Source organism: Pocillopora damicornis, chromosome 7, assembly GCF_964200805.1.
Source record: "Pocillopora damicornis chromosome 7, jaPocDami1.2, whole genome shotgun sequence".
Lineage (NCBI taxonomy): Eukaryota > Metazoa > Cnidaria > Anthozoa > Scleractinia > Pocilloporidae > Pocillopora > Pocillopora damicornis.
The window spans coordinates 7,259,007-7,280,000 of record NC_142676.1 but is presented as its reverse complement, the minus strand read 5'-3'; the positions used below and the strand labels follow the sequence as shown (position 1 = coordinate 7,280,000).

General features: G+C 38.6%; 2 protein-coding genes across 4 annotated transcripts; both read right to left on the bottom strand.

Moving 5' to 3' along the window:
* Nucleotides 1-4,689: 4,689 nt before the first annotated feature.
* Nucleotides 4,690-8,561, bottom strand: LOC113684433 (uncharacterized). Of its 3 annotated transcripts, none has more exons than XM_089212861.1 (3): nt 6,735-8,561; nt 6,142-6,198; nt 5,293-5,315 (listed from the first exon to the last, which is right to left on the bottom strand). In XM_089212861.1, the coding sequence occupies exons 1-2, from the start codon at nt 7,372-7,374 to the stop codon at nt 6,170-6,172; spliced, it is 669 nt and encodes a 222-aa protein (XP_089068987.1). In that variant the 5' UTR covers nt 7,375-8,561; the 3' UTR covers nt 5,293-5,315; nt 6,142-6,169. The 3 variants fall into 3 exon arrangements, 2 of the variants coding, with proteins under 2 accessions (XP_089068986.1, XP_089068987.1); XR_016188586.1 differs by lacking the exon at nt 5,293-5,315 and adding an exon at nt 5,322-5,465 and having other exon boundaries at nt 5,738-6,198; XM_089212860.1 differs by lacking the exon at nt 6,142-6,198 and having other exon boundaries at nt 4,690-5,315.
* Nucleotides 8,562-8,684: 123 nt separating this feature from the next.
* On the bottom strand, nt 8,685-19,617 carry LOC113684453 (WD repeat-containing protein 26). The gene is made up of 15 exons (XM_089212856.1): nt 19,204-19,617; nt 18,985-19,084; nt 18,790-18,846; nt 18,393-18,529; nt 16,842-16,939; nt 15,738-15,894; nt 14,329-14,380; nt 13,597-13,680; nt 13,086-13,223; nt 12,317-12,436; nt 11,556-11,701; nt 10,781-10,859; nt 10,551-10,680; nt 9,762-9,938; nt 8,685-9,545 (listed from the first exon to the last, which is right to left on the bottom strand). Exons 1-15 carry the CDS (start codon nt 19,374-19,376, stop codon nt 9,523-9,525), a joined length of 1,671 nt encoding a protein of 556 aa, XP_089068982.1. The 5' UTR covers nt 19,377-19,617; the 3' UTR covers nt 8,685-9,522.
* Nucleotides 19,618-20,994: the final 1,377 nt, after the last annotated feature.

The window sequence follows — 20,994 nt, the reverse complement described above, 5'->3', positions numbered from 1 at the left end:
AGAAAATATCGAGCTAGGTAATGCCATTTGGATGTGCCAAAGTCATCTCTTAAACTGGAAAAAACAGAAAGGCGCAGGCTAGCGCACTTAGCTTTAAAATTAACGACGTTGAGGCCCCCGGATGATGGGGGCGCACAACAGCGATCGCGACTAACATTTTCCATTTTTCCTCTCCAGATAAAAGGCCAAATGATCGACTTAAAGCTATCGTGCACCCAACGGGGTGGGGGGATGACTTTAGCAACGTGCCATAAACGGCTTGCGCCTAAAGTATTTACAATTAAGGTCCTACCGATAAAAGACAGGTCTCTTTGTTTCCAAAGATTTAGAACCGAACTTAGTTTGTCTAATTTGGCCCGCCAATTGTCGTCGTCGACATTGACGAGGCCGTTTGAGAAGTAAACACCAAGCACTCTCATTTTAGTGACCCATTTGAGGCCATAGGGAGATTCAATTCTAGTTCGCCATTTTCCTAACCACATTGCTTCAGATTTGGACGTGTTCAGTTTAGCGCCAGATCCTTGTTCAAATTTTGATACGACTCGGAGAAGTGAAGAAAGAGATCTTTCGGATTTTAAGATGCAAGTAGCATCGTCAGCGTACTGGGATATTTTATATTGAAGGCCCCCTGCTCCGGGGAGCAGGAAACCTTCAATATCTTTACAATTACGGATTTGCGTTGATAATACTTCTGAAACTAGCACATAAAGGAGAGGAGATAATGGGCATCCCTGTCTCACCCCTCTTCTTAAGTGGACAGGGGGGGACAGGGAGCCATTAACAATGATTCTAGAGAAGGCTTTAGAATAAAATAGTTCGACCCACCCACAAAAGGAGGGGCCGAAACCAAATTTACGCAATACTCTCATCATGAATTCGTGGTCAACTCGGTCAAAAGCTTTTTCTTGATCTAAGGAAATGAGAATACCCGGTTCATTAGTTTTGTCAATCATGTCGAGGGCATCACGAAGTAAGGCCAAATTTGAGAAGATAGTGCGGCCGACCACGCCGCACGTTTGGTCTGAATGCACGATGGAGTTCATGACTTTTTTCAATCGTTCAGTGATGATTTTAGATGCTAACTTGTAGTCAGTGTTTAACAAGGAAATTGGGCGCCAATTTTTTGCGAGGCGTCGATCATCTTTTTTGTGGATGAGTCGTAGGAGGCCCTCGTACTGGCTATCCGCGAGGGAGCCAGCAAGAAAGGCCTCGTTCAAAACAGAAAGGAGAGATTCGCTCAAATCGTTCCAAAAACACGAGTAAAATTCTGTTGGGAGACCATCAGAACCGGGTGACTTGCCGGTCTGAAGGCCTTCCAATGCAGTAAGTAATTCTTTATTAGAAAAAGGGCCTTCACATAGATTGCGCTCATAATCAGTCAGTGAAAATTCGAGGCCGTCAATTATTTCAGTTTGAATTCGCATATCAAGAGGATCTTGGGTGAATAAATTCTTGTAGAAATTGGTTAAAATTCTTTCAAGATCATTTTGAGAATTTCTGAGAACACCGTTCTCGTCAAAAAAAGATTCAAAACTATTCATGTCAGCTCGTTTTTTCTCCAGACGGAAGAAATAGCGTGTTGGTTTCTCACCTTCTTCGAACCATTGTGCTCGGGAGCGGACTTTAGCTCCTTCGGCTTCTTTCGAGATCAGAGAGGACAATTGGCTTTCCAAATCGCTAATTACACCTGGGTTATTTAAGCGATTAGAATGTAAAGCGTTTTTAGCATGGGTTAATTGCTTAGTAATTAGGATTCTTTTGGCATTTGCTGTTCTCTGTTTACGGATACAGTATGAAATACTTGTTTTGCGGATTTCAATTTTTAGAGCATCCCACCATTCGCGAAGGGAGGCGAATTCGGGGATTTTAAGCTTAAAGTTGTTAATCGATTCTGACATAATGTTTTTAAATTCTACATCTGAGAGTAAAGAGCTGTTGAACTTCCAAATTCCAGGACCGTGATTAGAAGGGTTAGTCGTTAGTTCAATTTTTACAAAGTCATGATCGGATAGGTCGTATACGCATGGAAGAATATTACATTTCGTTACTAGGGTTAAGCCTTTAGCGACGAGAAAGCGGTCAATTCTAGATGCCTGGGTATGGTCTTTATTAGACCAGGTGAAAGCTACTTTGCGCGGATTGTTTTTGCGCCAAATGTCTGTAAGTGAGAAGTCAGCACAAAGGGATCGGAGAAGTTTTTGATCAGACAATAGGATGGCGGAACAATTTAATTTATCTAGGACATTGTCCACACAATTAAAGTCTCCCCCGATCACTAGGTCCCCTTGGGGGAGAAAGTAATTGTGCAGACAAGAGAAAAAACTTTTACGATCCGAAATAGTATTGGGAGAGTAAATGTTTACTAAATTTAGTTTAGAATTATAGTAGTCAATGAGTAAGCTCAATATTCTTCCTTCGGAATCGGTCAAAAAACGGATGATTTTGCCTGGAAAGTTTAGAGAAAAGAGGATGGCAACACCGGCAGACCTGCCAGTCCCGAAGGACCACAGACATTTGCCGCGCCAGAGTATTTCGAATTCCTCCGCTTGTTTTTTGCATGAGACATGTGTTTCTTGTAAAAGGATTATGTCACAGTTTGAATAATTTAATTCTTGAATAATTTTTCGACTTTTACTGGAGGACCCGAGTCCTCGCACATTTAGAGAAATTATTTTAAGCTTACTCATTGAATATAAATAAAAAATTAATATCTGTACCGCCTTCTCCTAGGTTTAACTCTCTCCCATCCATCATCATCAGTTTCGGAGCCAGAGTAGTCACGGCGGGAAGATCTATCGCGGTCATCGCGGCCGCGATAATAATCTCGATCGCTTCTATCTCTCTCTCTTCTACCGTCTCTCCGGTCATCTCTTCGTTCTTCTCGATCGTCCCTCCCTCGCTCGTCTCTTCGTTCTCTTGGTCGTTCTCTTCTACCTTCGTCGCGTTGTTGTTCTCGTTGTTTCTCTTGATCTTGTTGTTTCTGTTGTTCTTGCTGTTCCTGCTTTTCTAGTAATTTCTGTTGTTCTTCTTGTTGTCGCTGTTGTTCTCTCTGTTGTTGTAGTTTTTTCTGCCTTTCTTCTCTTTCCTTGGCACGCTGGGCTCGCTCTTGTTTCTTTTCCTTTTCAGTTTTAGGTGGCGTTGGCTCACTATCGACGTTCGCGCTGAAGAGCAGGAAGGGGCATTGAGGCATGGAATGGTTGTCCGCTAAACAAACGGAACATCTTGGCGAGTCTTTACATTCTTGAGCTCGATGCCCAGGGCATTCACAATTAAAACAACGGACTGCAGAGCAGTCTTTGGCCATGTGGTCAGTAGCTCCACAATTCCGGCAAGCTTTTGGCTGATTTGGGTACCATATTTTGATAGGTTCACCAGCTATGTTGATGTTGGCAGGGATAGTTCGATGTAGCGCCATTCGAGCCGTTCTTACTCCATTCTCGATATGTTGTGCAATTTTGTCGCGCCGAAATGAAAGGACACGACCGTAGTGGCTGAGTCGGCCAATCACGGCAGTGTCGGGTAGTTCAGCGGGGGCTTCATGGATCTTGACGAGGACCAAACGATTTTCGCAGTCGCCCAGGAACACTTTGAGACCGGCAATCACGACAAAAGGTGTTTCAAGAGCGGCTTCTTTAGCTGCACGGCTCTTAAAAGTCACGATCCAAGATCTATTGGACGCCTTTCTCTGGATTCCGGTGATAGCGTCAATATCGATTTCTGCCGCGTCAAAAGCTTCGAGAATTATTTGCGATGTGACGGTTGTATCAACGCTAAAATAAATAGAGCGATCCTTCGTGATTCTACTTTGACTAGGAGCATTCAAAAAAGGCACGGCCTGAAATTTCACACCCTTATTTTCCAGATTCTTTAGTACCTCAGGGATTTCGATTTCCACATCTGCGCCCCAGGACTGTGAACCTTCTACCACGCTTGCGTCTACGACGTCTTCTGGATTCGCTGTTGAGTTATCTGTAGTAAACTGGCTGATATTTTCACTTTCCTGGCTGTCCATGTTGACCAATTGCTGCAAAAGCAAGGAAAATAAACTTTTCATAAGCCTTTTAACCTTACCCAAGAGGCCGAGAAGCTTTCAGTACTTTTTCGGCCTTCTGGGCCTCATCAGTGCAGTACTGATACTAGGATGGAGGTAAGGCAATAAAGCCACCCCAAGTGATCTCACACATGTGGGATCACCTAAGCCATGCCAGAGTGCTCAAACTAGAAAAACTAGTGAGCATATATATATATATATAAATATTATGAGAGGAAAAAAGGACGCAACTACATTTCCCGACAAGCCTGTTTCGTGAATCGCTTCACTCTTCAGGGGTTTAATGAAAGAATATTCATGTGACTATCGTGTATATACTAGGAGAATTTACATAATACGCGGTAAACTTAAAAACTTTAAAGTTCATCTGTTGCGTAGTTGCGATAAAGAAAAATATTAATTATGGGATTATCAGTTGATCCAGTACCAAATACTCTAAACTAAACTCATATGAATTGTATAGCAGACAGTAAGGAGGATTACCAATGAGATCTTAGGAGTGAAAGGGTTAAATGGCAGTATTACGTGCGTCAAAGAAGTTTTGTTTACGTGACGTTCATTTTTGACACGCGACCTCCAAATGTAAGGCTTGGCACCAAAAATGCGGGGCGTAGGAGTCGTATGACAGACGCAAAGACTGTTTGTACCAGATACATATGGGTACATATGTACTTGGATTTTACTTGTTTGACTCAATTAACATGTCGTACGCAACAACTGACAAATATTGTAAAAAGAAAATTTCATAGGCGCCCACCCCTCCTCAGCGCAGCGTTTTTTATAACCTTCGATCAGGCGTTTTTTTTGTTTTCAGTCCACAACCGCAAGCCTTTCGCATTCGAAAACCGCCTGATCGCAAGTTACGCTTTTTAAACCGCCTATTCTTCAAGATACTACTTTCTGATTTTTCTATTTTCTATTTTCATGATACTAATTTCTGTAATTCCGATAACATTTTGACCAACGTGAGTCTGTCAGTCTATATAAGAATTCGCTGCAAAAGAATTTGCTAAATGCTTAGTTAAGAGCGTGGCTATTGTTCACTTTATGTCACCTTGAGATTTACTTTACGCATCCAACCGTTTGATTGACAGCAGCTGAAATCTGTCAAGGGAATCATGTATTCTCAAAGCTTTATCTGCTGACCAATCACAACCGACTAGTTCAAGATATGCAAATTATTATGCCGCCCGCTGATAAATGGACACTGCAGGTACATGTCGCGAAAGACAATAGCATTCTGGTTTCAAGTTGGATCTAGGGTCTAAGGAAGAAATTTTCAAAAACAATTATAGAACATTATACTATTAACCCTTTCACTCCCAAGATCTCATTAGCAATTCTCCTTACTATCTGCCATACAATTCTCATAATGTTGTTTGGAGAATTTGGTATTGGATCAATTGATAATTACCTAGTAATTGATATTTTTCTTTATTCTCAATACTAGTCTGCTTTAATGCTGTTTCAAAATTGTAAGGAGAAATTCAGTCTTGGTCACTCATGGGAGTTAAAGGGTTAATAACCCTTTACCTCCCAAGATCTCATTAGTAATTCTTCTTACTGTCTGCCAAATGATTCTCATTACGTTAGTTTGGAGAATTTGGTATTGGATCAATTAGTAATCCCACAACTGATATTTTTCTTTATTCTCATCACTTGTCTGAATGATCAACTGATAATTACCTAATTGATAATTTTCTTTATTCTCAATACTAGTCTGCTCTAATGTTGTTTCAAAATTGTAAGGAGAAATTCTGTCTTGGTCACTCACAGGAGTTAAAGGGTTAAAACAAGGCAACTCGATCAATTCCCATTTGCAAATTTCAGGTACAAATAATAGTCAGTTATTAATGTTAGCTTGTGCTAGTTATTTTCCTCATGAAAATATATTTCACCATCAAAGGGAAGAAGGATTTTCATTATGGAACCATACCACAAGAGACCCACTCAACTTTTAGGTATCAAAACAAAATGAATTTTACATGGGATTATGGATTTAACAGAGCTTAGTAGAAGATGGGTCTATCCTTAATTGTCAAATTTTCAACTCGGGATATTGATATTAGTGTTCTGATTGGTTCATTCACCTCCGGGCATCAAGCAAGCAGACCCTCATTAGTGCTGCAGGATGAAAATTTCTCCACCTACAGGAAGATAGGAGATGAGTTGGGAGAGGTTTTACAGATGTCTGGCACTAATGGTAGCACCCTTAAAAACATCTTGCTGGCTAGAGTATCTCAAGGCCTCATATTTTCCTGTAGGCACAGAAATGCTTGTGCTGAAGTGCTAGTTCTGAGGGTCTTCTCTCAGGCTACCATTTTGACTGAATTGTATCAATTGTATTGTTTGATAAAAATGTAAAGGAACATGTCTCAATACATACTTCTTGGCATGCAGGGAATCTAATCACGACTACATTGACTGAAAATTCAAAGTAACAGTGGCAGAAACAGATTGTGTGGGGTCTTGTGCAAGCATCTTGTTACTTGATCGTAGTATGTCGTTTTATTTTATCACCTTTCCGTGACAAAAAGAGGATCAAATGCAACCTTGCGCTGGAAACCCTTAGCTATGCTGTTGGAGAGTTCTGTCTGTCACGCAATATCATACTCTCGAACAAGGTCATCGGGGTGTATGACAAAAAGAACATATAATCATGAAATGATTAGCATATAAATACCTGACAAATACAGTGGAATATTGCAAGTTGTCTCATGCGTGTGAGCTAGATCTCCGCTCATTACTAAAGCTACCCGCTGCTCAAGACCTGAAACAAATTCGTGGAAAGCCTTCCCAATTACATCCAATCCTTCAGTATTTCTCGCAGTAGCCACAATCACGTACTTCACCTTATCCGAGTCAGTCTTACTGTTAATAAACCATAGAGGCACAACCTCAGCCCACCTTATCGGTGCCTCCATCATAGAAAACGTTATGACACCATCTGCTTTAATCCCTCTCTGCTGAACAAACTCTAGAAGCTGAGCAGCGAGTTGAGAATCTAACGGAACATTCAGCTCGACTTCTCGCCACTCATCATTCCACAGAGCGTTTCCTTGCGCAACAGAGGCCAAGTAGATACCAAGCGAGCCAGATGACAGGGATAACCCATGTGGGGTAACAAGAATAACGACATCAGGGTTCATCTTGGCCAACAAGTCAGCTGCCCGCTCACAAGAAGAGTACAATGCAGAGCACTGTTTGATGAACCCTGTAGGCATTGTGGAATTCCTTTTACGGCATGCGGCGCTTTCCGAGTGAGGATCACCATCAAATATCATTGTTCCATGAGGCAGAACAGCTGCTCCGACCAAAACCATGTTGAGAATTTCCTTTACCTTAGAAAGTGAACCTTAATGGAGTTTTTCCGCTACTTACTGGGTTATTGTTGTGTATGACACACGAATTATCCCACCTTACAACCACTGCAGCAGAGTAGGAAAATGATCAACGAAATAAAAGGAAAATGAAAGACGCCAGAGCCTTTTCCTGGCGCTCAGTTAGTAAAACGAAGCGTGAAAGAAAATTTAGTTACGGATGAGCGAAAAAACAGGGAAGACTTGTGTTGGGGTGCGCAATGAACACGACTCGACCCAAGCCTCCATCGCTTTTGCACTCTTCTGCTATAAACACACTTTTTGCCTTTTCGCTCCGTTCGACAAACTGAACATCTGAAACAGGCTAAATACGCCATCAAAAGTAGATGTTTAAAACGTGAAACCAAGGAGAGACCCTAGAAACAAAGGAGCTTGAAATTACAAGGCCTCACGGGGAACCCAACTTCTCAACTTTGAACAGCTACTTCACGCTACCTCTACTTGGCATTCGTAACTCTCATGTCCTTAGATCATCGAAACTGCTTTAGAGTTTCAGGAAAACCAGATGGTAAAAGGACGCACGGTAGACGATCGCACTCGTGATAACAAAGTTATCGTGCCATCGAGGAAGGAGTCTTAGTTTTATGTGTGAGAAGAATTGGCGAACCCTTGACAACTAACCTTTTTACCCCAACTGAAACATGATTTGTGATTCCCAGCGATGCAGACTCTCCTTCATATGAGCACCGAGCTTAAGTACTGCGGGATGGACAAGTCTACCTCTATCGCTTACACCAGCAGCACATATATGCATACACATCGTGCATTTCATTCGTACACGATCATATTTCGAGCAAGCTTTCAACTCCTGGAAGTATCGTGATTGAAACAGATTACTGGTTAATCTGATGCAAAACTAAAGCGTTCGCAAACGAATCATCCTCATCATTTTCCCGCGTTTGAGGAAGCTCTTCATTTATGACGGTTTTGGTTATGATTACTTGTGACAATCGATCAAGGAGCGTCCTATTGCAAGAGAAACCAGGGTACCTTGTACCTTCAAATTAGCTGAACTACGTGCAGTCCATCCCCTCCAGGGAAGCCGTCGCGCGAGAGTAAAAAAATAGCAGGTGGTTAACGGGCCGCACAGAACTTTGAGAATAACGCGCAGACTCAAGAGTTCCGCGAGGCGGGCTATCACCAGTTTCTTGTGTGTGTGTTTACTAATATTTTTTAACTCGCCCAACGAACTTAGCCGAAACGGAGGGACTGCTCGTAGTCTACACACAATCCCAAAAACCACGTCGTCAAAATCGTTTCAAAACCGTTATTTTATTGCTATTGCCGCATAAATTAAATACTCCTATTATATATAATTTGTTTGCACTAATCAAAGGCATAAAAAATTGACAGTAACAAGCGAGAAAATTAGGAGAAAAGCTTAGAAAGCATGAGTATGGATAAAAAGTGAAAATATTTCCCTAGAAGAAAATACTCAAGCTCATCGACATTTCACGCGGACAACACACGGAAACAGTTTGACGATCTCGGGGAACTCATTTCATTTCTTTACTGAAGCTTTGAGATAAGTTTTCAGTTAAGAAGGAGAAAGAGAGAGAAAAACAACAACAATAACAACAACATAACACATGTGAGAATGTCCGGCATCAAGTTCCTGAAGTTACATGCGACTGACGAATCGGTCAAATGAAAAACATAAATAAAGTTAAGAAAACAAAAATAAATAGGATCTTGATCGTAGTCCCCGTTTGTTAACTGAAGGTCCTCTCGAGGTCTTTAAGCGTCATTATAATAAATTTCTCATTGTTGCACACCCAAAGAAGAGGAAAGAAGATTTCGTCTGTTCTACGACCACGATTAAAAGAAAATGATTTGCAATCTGTCACACATTTTAAAATAACAAGATTTACTTGCAATTTAGCGAGAAAACGAGTTCAAGCAAAGAATGAAGTCCACTCTTATCACTGCTTTCTTAGGAATCAAGTAAACTGTCTCAAGTCTTCAGAAGGATAGCACAAAATGCCGATGAGCTCAATGGTTTGGATGAGAGAGTAATAAGAGAGTATAATACAAATTCAACACCACAGCAAGCATACCGCGTCAAAATTTATACAAAAGTTTCCTATTGTGTTACACAGCCGTGCTTCCACTGCCTAGAAAATGAAAGGGAAAAGAAAAGAAATGACATGATATTGGTTATGTGCAGCTACAACATAGCAAGGTACCAAAAGAGTTTAGATATCTAGATTAGTAAATTTGTATTTACAATAATTCAGTGGTGTTTTTATAACTACCAAGAAAGAAAAATATAGCCACACCGTCAAGGTAAAAATCATAAAGACGCATTTTACAGATTTTACTTCACTTACCAGATTTGGAATTCCTAGTGATGGGCCCCCATAACCGTACGGTTCCGTCGTCACTGGCTGAAGCCAACATATAGATATCCCTGGGGTTCCAACTGACACAATTTACTGTTCGCGTGTGTCCACTAAGTACTGCAACTGGTTTTTCACGTTTGAAATGCCAAATGTACACCTTGTGATCTGTGACAAGCATACGATATTTGTTACTGGATATTTGCGGCAATGTCTCATAGGTTAAAATGATTATGTAAGAGTCAGGACTAAGTTTAAAATAGGTCATGGTATTTTTGAATGCTAAACGCCAACATAAACTTCAAGCAGTGAGTGAAAAGCACTAAGACCTCTTGGAAACTTTGCCTCATCAGCTGCAATCGCACGAAAACCAAGTAATCAAAATGTAATGGGTAGACCTATAACACCGACTCTTAAGCTGTTTGAGATCATCGTGTTATTTTCTTGATAGAGACGAAAGTCTATTCGCAAATTTGTTCTGGCCATTTACATCGAAGAGGACGAAACGCTACAGAGTAAAATCAAGCTTGGTGGGTCACGCAATCCGATAGCACACTTTTATTCCTCAGATAGCCAAGGGTTTTCTAATCTAGACACAATTTTTTAAAATGACATTCAGCAATGGCCATCCATATCCCTTCTGACACTCACTGAAAATTACCCGGTTACCTTTATGCAGTGTACCTACAACTACCTCTCGTTATGCATGTTTACTGTAAATTTTGACATTGATTCCTAGCTAGCAATTAACTGATCACCATCACTTACAGTCAGCCTCACCTTCACTGCCACTAGCGAGAAAATCTTGATTCGCACCACCGAAACACGAGTATATAGTGAACCTGGCTTGCCTCACACCTTGGTATTTTCTGACTAGAACTCGATCTCTAATATCCCATAAATGAAGTCCCTGCAAGGATGGTGAAACAACATAAAATTGAAGGTAAATTTTCAAAACACCCGAACCATAAAATTTTTCCCTGGAGAAGGCACACAGCGGATATCCATACCTGTGAAGCTACGTTTAAAAGTGCCCGTCGATCATCATCAGATACAGAAAATGACATAATTGGACGGTCTTCTTGTACTCTGAGAATATAAACAAGCAAACAAAAAATCGACACAAAGGAAAAAAAAAGTAGCATAGTCACAATGTCTTTGATAACTACCATTTTGATGAAATTAACACACAGTGACGGTCAATTGAATGGTTAAAGTGTGAACACACCTTCGACTGTCTCTCATAATCACTGTTTGGTGGAGTGGTGCTCACATTTGGTACTGATAACTTTCTTCATACATTTTTAATTACATAGAAACAAGAAATAACTAAATTTAACCTGTGTATGATACAGGCATAACTGCCAAATTGATCCTCAAAGGTCACAGGCAAATGAAGCGATTGGAGAAAGTAGATGCCAACCCCAAATAAAAGTCAAACTTTAATAAGCCTCCCAGAAACCGCTTGGGCAATATCACAAACTGTGCTTGAAAGCCCGGGCCACGTTGTGCGCAAGGAGAATTTTCTTGGAAACCTTGTTCTCTTTGAAGGAGAAACGAAGCCCTCATTCTTTCTCAGGCTTTACTTTTGGCACTTGCTTTCAAAAATGATTCGCTCTGACGATGCGCTAACGCTCGAAACGTCAGCTTTGAAACTCTTTGCGGTGTCCGATTTACATTATCAGTTGATCCACTCAGTTGATAAAAACAAATTATCTTGCTTTTATTTTACTTTGCCCCGCGGGATAACTTCGTCACCCACCACAGAACTTCACAAGTACTTACAAGTTATCCTCGTTTAAATTTTCAAAATTGTAAGTTCTAATTCTGTTGTGGGTATCGGAGGCAAGAACTATTTTTCCATCATTTAGACAGTGCAATCCCATAACTCGAACACCTTCCCAAGATTCCAACACGTTTCCATCAAGGTCCTACAAGAAAGAGGAGGAAAGTTCTTCATCTTCTTGCTTTTTACCCTATCTAAAAGTCCTATTTGTCTGCCCATACAAACACCAATAAGCCAAATAACATTGAAAATTGGGATTAGTCCCTGTTGTTCATTTTTTAAGATGTGTCCCTTTGACGAGGACAAAATTTTAGATAATGTATGTTTGAAATAGCTCTTCTACTATGAACAGGTACAAGACAGTCTTGCAATGAAGCAGTAAATCTGTCACAGTTTCAACTGCAGGAAGTAACGAGCTGTTAGATGTGACTCCATCCAATCCATGCTTATCCAATCCAGATTACCTGAATGGCATTTAAGTTATTTCTCCGAGGGGAAAGAAAAACATTTTGAGTAGAGTGAATGTCTTTCCAGTGAACTAAACACAGTAACCCCCGCCCAGCCAGGCCATGGCCTGGAGCTTACGATCCTGAAATCTGCCCATTGGACAGTCGTATCTTTCTGTAAGCAAGGAAATTATCAACCCCTGCTTGAAGAAAGTCAAAGCTCAACATTGAAACTCCAACAACTAGCGCAGTTTCAACCGAGATTGCTTTGACACTAAGTTGCAAGTTGCCATACAGAAGGGCAAACGACTTACACATTGATAAAACTGTCCTCTTTTGCCACCTGCATAAAATTTCCTTCCATCAGGGTTCCAGCTACAGCAAGTTAGACTATCATCTGCAGCTTGGGTCATTCGACATTTCAGTTCTCCTGTCTGACAGAGTCAGTCACAAATCACAAACAAATCTTGTCACACGTTTCAAAATTATTTTATGTAAATATATTTGTCAATACCTTTGATAAGAAAACCTTAAATTTAAAATTTCTTAAGCCACACCAAAAAATACATATACGACCTGTCTCTTAATTAACATGTACCATTCACATAAAGATTCACCTTCTTTAAACACTTCTCTGTACAAAGTTAAGAAAAGCAAAATAAGCTTTGAAATGATCTTGTCAAAGAGTTGGTGTGGTGCCATCGTGGTGACACTGTCAATCATACAAATGAAAAGAAGAAGAAGAAATGGAGAGCATGGGAAGGTACAGTGGTTGAGGAGTTCTCACTTCCTATACCCTGCTTTTCATCTTCCTGCAAGTCTGCCCATTATCTTCCTTCCATTATTTCAGAACATTGCAAAATTGAGAAAAAGAAATACCTAAACTTTTGCCTTTGGCCAACTTCTTCTTAAATTCACTATTCTAGCCAGTTCCTACCCCTTTTCCTTAGCACATTCTTGTCAAATAGCAAGCACATCAATTTTTTGCAAATAAAGCATTTGCCCACAAAGATAAATTAATTGTCAGTCTGTGAACCAATGCCACCAGCCTCACAACTGAAACAGTGGGTGACTAAAGCATACCTCTGTATTCCAGATCCATAGTTCAGAGCAGTCATCTGGACCACAAGCAATGATATAAGTATCATCAGGACTCCATGCCAATTCTCCAACTCCAAATGAAGGACCTTCAAATGCTCTAAGATTTGTGGGTTCACCATTCTGAACAACAGAAAAAGAGATATACAATGTTGTAATCATCAAAGAGTATTGACTAATATGTAAGTAATAACATCTAACAATTTAAAAAACAATATGAATACTAATGTTAAAATTGAACACTAAGTTGAAAAAAAAAAATTTCTTAAAAACCATAACCTAAAGGCTAGTTAATTGTTTGTTTCCTCTCCCTCTCTCTCTCAATATTATAAATATTTCAAAGTTAACTTAGAACATAGCCTAAGCTATAAACATACGAGACATATTACAGGCATCACTAGAAATTTTCATTGATTGCAACACATTCCAAACCAACATAATTTTGCTGATAATAAACAGTAGGCAAGAATCTAAGAAGGAGAGCTTGTCTCTTTACCGATACATCCCAGATAATGACAGTGCCATCTTTTGATCCAGAAGCAAGTTTTGTTCCATCATGAGAAAACTTAAGAAACCAAACCTGTAGTGACAAGATAGTTTTAATATTAAAAATTTGAAAATCAACTTTCCACCAATTTATATTTCCGCATGCTCTTTATTTCTTCATCATAATGTAAAATGGTTTATAGTATAAACTGTTGTTTTCCAAGAATTTCCAGCCCCGAGAAAAGCTATAACCGCACGCGTGTAAAATTACATTAATTTTTTTATTGTGCTTGAGTTCACCAATCAGCTGCTGACACATCACTCCCCTTTCAATAAATGGCAAAGCATCCACCATTCATGATGTGAGTTATAGTTCATTTTCTCATCAGTAAACTAAAGGCCAGTGATAGTTACATAATAGACAAAATTATTCAAGCTTGCTTGCAGATATGAAATTTCTCTTTGTAGGTTATATTTCACTTGTTCACTATGCCTATTAGTGAGATACCTAGTTTAACACTAAAATAGTTAGTGCACCCATGTGTCATTCTCTATGGAAAAAAAACTCAAGGGTGTCTTTTGCACATGTAGAAGTCCAGCTAGAAGATACATGTATGAAGTAATGTTATGCTTCTCTCACTGTATTATTTACAATTGCACAATTTCTCCAGATACATAGACTATGCTTCCACTAAAAAATTTTGGGTTCTTGACACCTTACTAAAAAAAATAGCCAAATTACCTCGTCACTGTGTTCTGTTAATATGTATTTTGTTTCACATGGGAGGACATTCCTATGAAGGAAAGGATATTTAGCAATGAAAACTGAGAAAGTTATAATAAACAAAAAACATTGTGAGAATTTATAAGAACCAGATTCAAGATGCATGAGAACACATGAAAACAATTATTTTCACTATATTCAATGTACATGTAAATGTGCTTTGAATTTAACAGTTTCAAGTAGAATGTAAAGGATACCATTGGCTTGTTTGTCTATAAAATGTAGTTTACCATTCAAGCAGCTACAAATAACATTTATTTAATAAGTGTATACCACAAAAGGGAATAGTGCTTTTTAGCTCCCACTGATCGGCTTGTTAGGAGGTGAATAGCAAATACTATTCACCTCCTGGTGGCCAAGGAAACAAAATTGCATTTCAAAAGTTTAATTTCTTACCATTTTTCAGTATATTGCTAGGAATGCACTTACTTTTGGTTTCTGAGTGGTCTATACTAAATCAGTCTCTGTGTGGTATATACTTATCCTTCACTTTGGTGAATACATGTAATTTTTAATTGTGCAAAAAAGATAAACAATGTACACAGTACTCTAAAAGCAAAGAATGACCTCTTCCACCAAAACTGTAGCTAGTATATTTAAGGTGCTCATCATTCTCTTTCTCATTGGTGGAGAGAGAATGATACCAGAAAAATAAAATAAAAGTTTCCTTGTATTCTTAAAATGTAAGTTTCAATTCTTGAGTTTTGTCTTGGGAATGGAAAACTGAAAAGGGTAGCCCACCCAGCATCAGATTAACAAATAGATGTCATGTTCCCCTGCATCTATTTAGTATACAGTTGAGTGTGTCTTCATTATCTATTACTGTACAGATCCACAGCAACATGGAGTCTATTTGTTTTATATAATGGTAAGCTGTTGTTAATATTGAGCTCCTCTGTGCATCTGTCCTCCAATAGATCATTAGTAAGAATCAGTCAAAATCTGTGCAAAATTCAGCTTATCAAACAATTTTCCATTTGTGATTAGCGCAGATGTGCCAAAAGCAAACAGCATCAATTTTAATGACTTCAGCTGTTTGTGCCTTGCCAGTCTCTAGAGGAGTAGATTAGAAACTTGACAATCTGGACAGGGAAATCAACCAGGTGGGGCTTATCAGAAAGGGAAGGCCTATTAAAACTCAACAAAGGCCAACATTCTTCTAAATTACGACTTAGATTCAGTGAATACAATAGGAATATTTCTTACTACAATGTAAGGAGGGTGTCATTTATAATAATAAATTTGAAAATTTGAACTCCTCAAAAGAGAGGGGAAGGACAACTAATCAAAGAGGAAGACTTATCAGAGCATTCATGGCACTTAAGTAACAGTGTACTTCATTTGAGACCTACACCTTTGAGCCATACCTTGAACATAGATGATCACTCAGCAGAGAAAATGAATGCAGTCCAAGTTCAAGTTTTGTATTATGATATGGACATTTTTCTTTTTGCAGTTCAACTGCTTGATTTAATAATGTTCTAAGTCTATGTGGTGGAAGCATCACAGATGCTGGTAAAAATGCTGAAGATAAAAATAACACATAACACTATCAGTAAACACAGTGTGAACAAAGCAGACAGCAGTAAGAAGTATTAAAAGCTGCAGTAGACCAACTATAACTGCAAATATTATTGAAAACCCTGGTACACATAAAGGCTTTCTGGCATTTAACTCCTTAAGCAGAAATTTGTTTTTTTTTCACTTAATGCTACACCTACATGTACTGTACATCAACTGTTCAATCCTTTTTTCCTATCCTAGCTTAACATTTGCCTCATATACTGATATTCAATATCAGTATGGAGATTGCTTCAGACAACACTGATCCTTGCTTTAAACATCAAGGAAATCTCTGTAGCTCAGAATTTTTTCTGAACACCACACTTTTACTAAATAAAGTCATATTTTTTGTACCATTTATACAACATGGTACAAACGTTTCCTTGCTTTGAATCTTTCAAACCAGTATCATTTTTCATTTTTATAAATCATCAAAGACAAAGATAAAAGTAGTTTGAAAATTCTTAAATAAAAAAAATTTTGAACCACAAGGTATAAATCAAAAGATTTTTAGAAATTTGTATCATGTATAATGCATCAAAAGCATGCAATTTTTCTTCATGGTGTTGTCAGTAATGACATATTTTGTAGTTGTACTGTAATTTACAATATTCAAAAAGGGCAAGTCTAAAAATAAACCACATACATATGTTACTTTTTCAATAAGATTTCTAAAATCACAAAAATCAAACAAAGAGATATAAAATTGGAGCCTTGAAAATGATGATGAAAGTCAACATTGCAAATGAAAAAAAGAAAAAAATTCTTGGAGGTGCCCGGCAACCAGATACAACATACATTAGTTTGACCATGAAGGAAAAATTGATTATTTCTGACCATTGCAACAAAAGAGTTTTAAGAAATGTAACTAAAGCTGTTCAGCTTGAATTCATAGAGGATCAACTTACATTGAAGCCTATCCATCAGCTTGTGTCTTGAGAGGTAACCTTTTCCATTCCATTCAGCTTTTTTATGAAGTTCCTCCTTTGTTGTATACATTACTAATCTAAAAGAAATAATTTCTAGCTGTAAATTCAGGACTTTTAGGGAGTCTAAATGGTCATCAAACTGTCCCAAATGCACAACCAATAGAATTATAGAGATTACAAGCTTAACAGGTATAGCGTTTCAAAGTACATGTAAGGTTTTTACAGTTCTAAGAGTGATGCTTATTTCCCTCAAATCACTTTGAATAATGCAAAGTTGGTATCAATGACTAAATGACAGTAGTTCTGTTTAATAGTAGAAGATTATAGGTATGGGATATCACACAGACCTCTTGAGGTTAAAAGTAAGTCTCAGAGCAAACGAGTTCAAACTACAGCCATGGTTTAAAGAGTATCTTATTCTTAAGATCAAGAAGGAAACTAATCCAAATGGATCAAAATATGTTTCCAACTGAAATTTCTTTTGAAGCTTAATTATGACATCACCACTGCACTATATCTACATCTGTTTACATGTAAAACTCTAAAAGTATATGAAAATCCAGATAGGAATATCAAGGAAAAAGGCTCAAGTTATGTCTAATAAAATCAGTGATAAAATTACCCTCCTTAAGTGTTGTGCTTACTTGGAAAATCCAAGCAGAATTTGACAAGATCAAGTTAAATGGAATTCAGAGAGCCTTTTTTCTTGTATTGCTTCAACAACAGCTCTTACAATTTTCTATTACATCAACAGGATAGTTGAACAAATAACTCTTGCCTTTCTGATTAAAAGACCACATAATTTCCTCTTTCACCCACAGAAATCAATAAGAATAAATATAATTTCCTTTCGCAGAACAAAAATTGTCAGAGCACCCAAAAAATATTAGAAGAAAACTTTATGAATTATTGTTGTACTAATTCAATCATGCATCCTACACAATGACTTTCTAATATATCAAGGTTAGAGATTAGATAAATGCTAAAATAACACAAACAGCAATAATTTGACCAAAATGAAAGTTGATGTACTTTGATTAGGTCGTTATGAGACTAAACGAGTGATTTATACAATATTTGCTTCCAAAGATGATGAATGGCTGTAGATTACAAAATTTTCGAATTGAGATGTTATTTCCCACAAAATCAAAAGACAGCAACTTGAGAAGAAATAACAAGTTTTCAAGAATTTTTTTCTACACCAGGTCACTTTTGAGAAACCCACTGATTGGGAAATTAAATATTAAAATAAAGAATAGAAAATTAACAAGGAACCATATGTTAAAGTTACATTTAAAACTACAAACTCAGGCATCCTGGAAGTCTTCATGTAAATATCATCACCAACTATGCCCTTTGTATTTTGCCTGTCTGATTACCATTTGAAGGTAAACAAGGGGCTGGCAAATGCTTCATTCAAATAACTTTATTCAAATAGCTTGATATCTAACATGATAAGCCATAAAAAACCAGAGGGAAGCCATATATGTAAATTTATTTCGTGGCTTTGTAGCGAAATAAAACACTTACCCACTAAGCTGATGAACCCTCTCTCTGTTACATTTTAGAGGAGTTAGTTCTGTTCTTAAACAATACACGGCCTCTATACGGTTCTCTTCTTCGAGGAATTCTAAGAACTTCTGCTCCAACAGGCAAAACCTCATTTTCTTTGAAAGAGTACATAACGCACACATTAAAAAAAAGATGCAATATTTAAAGGCAAAACAAATTACACCAGTTCAAAATCTTAACTCCAAATCCTGCCTCTAATACAGGAAAAATGAGGAGAACAAGATTAACTCGAGAACATGAATTAAATTTCATGTAATGACTGCAGGAATTAAAACAAATGAACGCCACGGATATTGAATAGGGCCTTTGGACCTGTCGGATAACTTAGCCAAAACCAAGCATAATAAATACTAACCGAGATGTCTTCTTTGTTCTCAACTAAGGGCCTGAGCTCTTTCAAGATTGCGTCCGCCTTACAAACAGAGAAAAAATCCGGTAAGAAAGACTGAACCTCCCACAAAGACATCTGAACGAAGCATTGTCCACAAAGACAGCTTACAGCGAAGAAAGGATTCATAATTGAAAGCCAAACACAGCGATCTGAACTAACCCTTTCCCAATCACCGGCCATTACACTCTCACGGAACATAGCCGCTGATGGGTGCTCTAGTCTACAGCCCGATTCCTGCATAAGGACATCGACTGATTTGCTGGGGGATAAAATAAAATAAACATCAATCGTATACGCCACGCAACAGGAAACCAACAACGAAGTTAGGTGCCAATGAAATTGCATCTTCTACGATTCCATATTTCTAACGCGACTCACTTCAAGCCCAAGCCTTGCAAATGCTGGACTATTAGCCGTACGACATCTTCGTCGCTTCTAGGAACAATTTTCCTTTTAAGATGGCCTTTGCTGTCTCCATTGGCTATACATTCACCATTAGAGGTACTTGTTTCGCCATCACTTCCACTAGAAGTCCGTTTCGATTTGTGCATATCGGACTCGAGGTCCACTGAAAGGCGCGCCCTTTTTTGCGGTGGTGGAGACAGTCCACCTTGCTGTTCGTCGTCAGACGAGGCCAGGGTAGCTGAAGACCACGAGGATAGCCAGTTTTGAACAAATTTCTAGGTGGAAGTAGCGAACAAACGACAGCAAACCTGGACAGCAACACAAAGCTAATCACTCACTACACACTTTCCTTCATATTGTGAACTGACGTCATCGAAGTCAACATTGAGGGGACTGGGTTCTAACAAAACAATTCCCATATTTGGATAATGTCATATTGTCGGTTCGTTAGGTCTCACAAAGAGAGAGGTTACTATAGCAACTGTAACGTCGACAATCACATGTAAAAAGTATGCTCCCTAAATATATTGAATTTCCTCATGAAATAAGAAAAAAAAATGTATTCGTTACAAAGATATCATGACAGCTACGATAAAACTTACGTTTTATACAATATGCGCACGGCTGTTTCAAAACGCCCGCCAGTGGAAATTTAGTTCGCGCATGTCAGATTGACATTTTCAATTTGAAACCGCTGAAAATGTACGTTTAACGGCTCAACAAGAAAGAACCCACTGATAACTAGGTCGCAAAAAGTATATGCGCAAAGCCCAAGGAAATAGCTAACTTATGCGCAGACATTGTATTTTGCTTCCCTGGTTAATGTTCTCCAAGGGAAGATTGCGTGTGCGGGATAGTTAACTATGCGACGGCTTAATGGCATCTTGTTTTGACGCGAGATGACTTATCGCCTTTCTGAGGTCTTCTTATTTTCAGGCAAGATTCTGATTGATTCGAATTTTTCTTTCAATAAAGGAACAACTCAGGCTTTACGTCTCTCCTTTTCCATCAGTTTCTTTACCATGACGTTTTAATCCGAATTGTTTTGAGCGGTGTAATCTGCGATTACACATCACCACCGAAATAGTAAATATGGCGTCCATCTCCCCTTTGACCTCGAACTAATGTCCCTAAACTACGCGAATTTATCCTCTGAATGAACTCATGCTTACCCATGGGCTAAACAAAGAATACACGATTTATGACAAACTGATAAAATGTCCACGGCCTTCTGTTATGTGCAAGAAAGTCGAGCTACGTGCGTGTGATTTCCTCCCCGAAAAGTGTATGTCATCGATCTGTCACGGGGAGCTACTTGAAATAGTGAAAGCACGGACAAGACGTTTCTTTCGGTCAACATTTCAATCATGATCACGGATAATAAACCTTACAATTATATGTTACCATTTGTGCTTTGATCTGATAGTTAAATCGTTCTTCTTGGCCGTGATTAACATGGTTTTTGGCGAATATTCCCTCTCCCTTCAAATGGAATGAACTACACGCAATAACACAAGAATGCAAATATTCCCGCACCCCTGAAGAACCGATCGAGAGAGATAAATAGACACCCCTTCCTGAAACAAGGTACAAACCCTAAGGATGTACCCTTCTGAAGCAATAAAAGGCCGGAAAAAGGAACTTCGGAACATATCTTGAGTCAACTTAGAACTGCGTTGCTTAATCCAAGTTTAGTTTATAACTCGGTTCGATTAGTGCATTCAGATGGCTAACTTTGGTCTCTCTGAACATCAACAAATATTG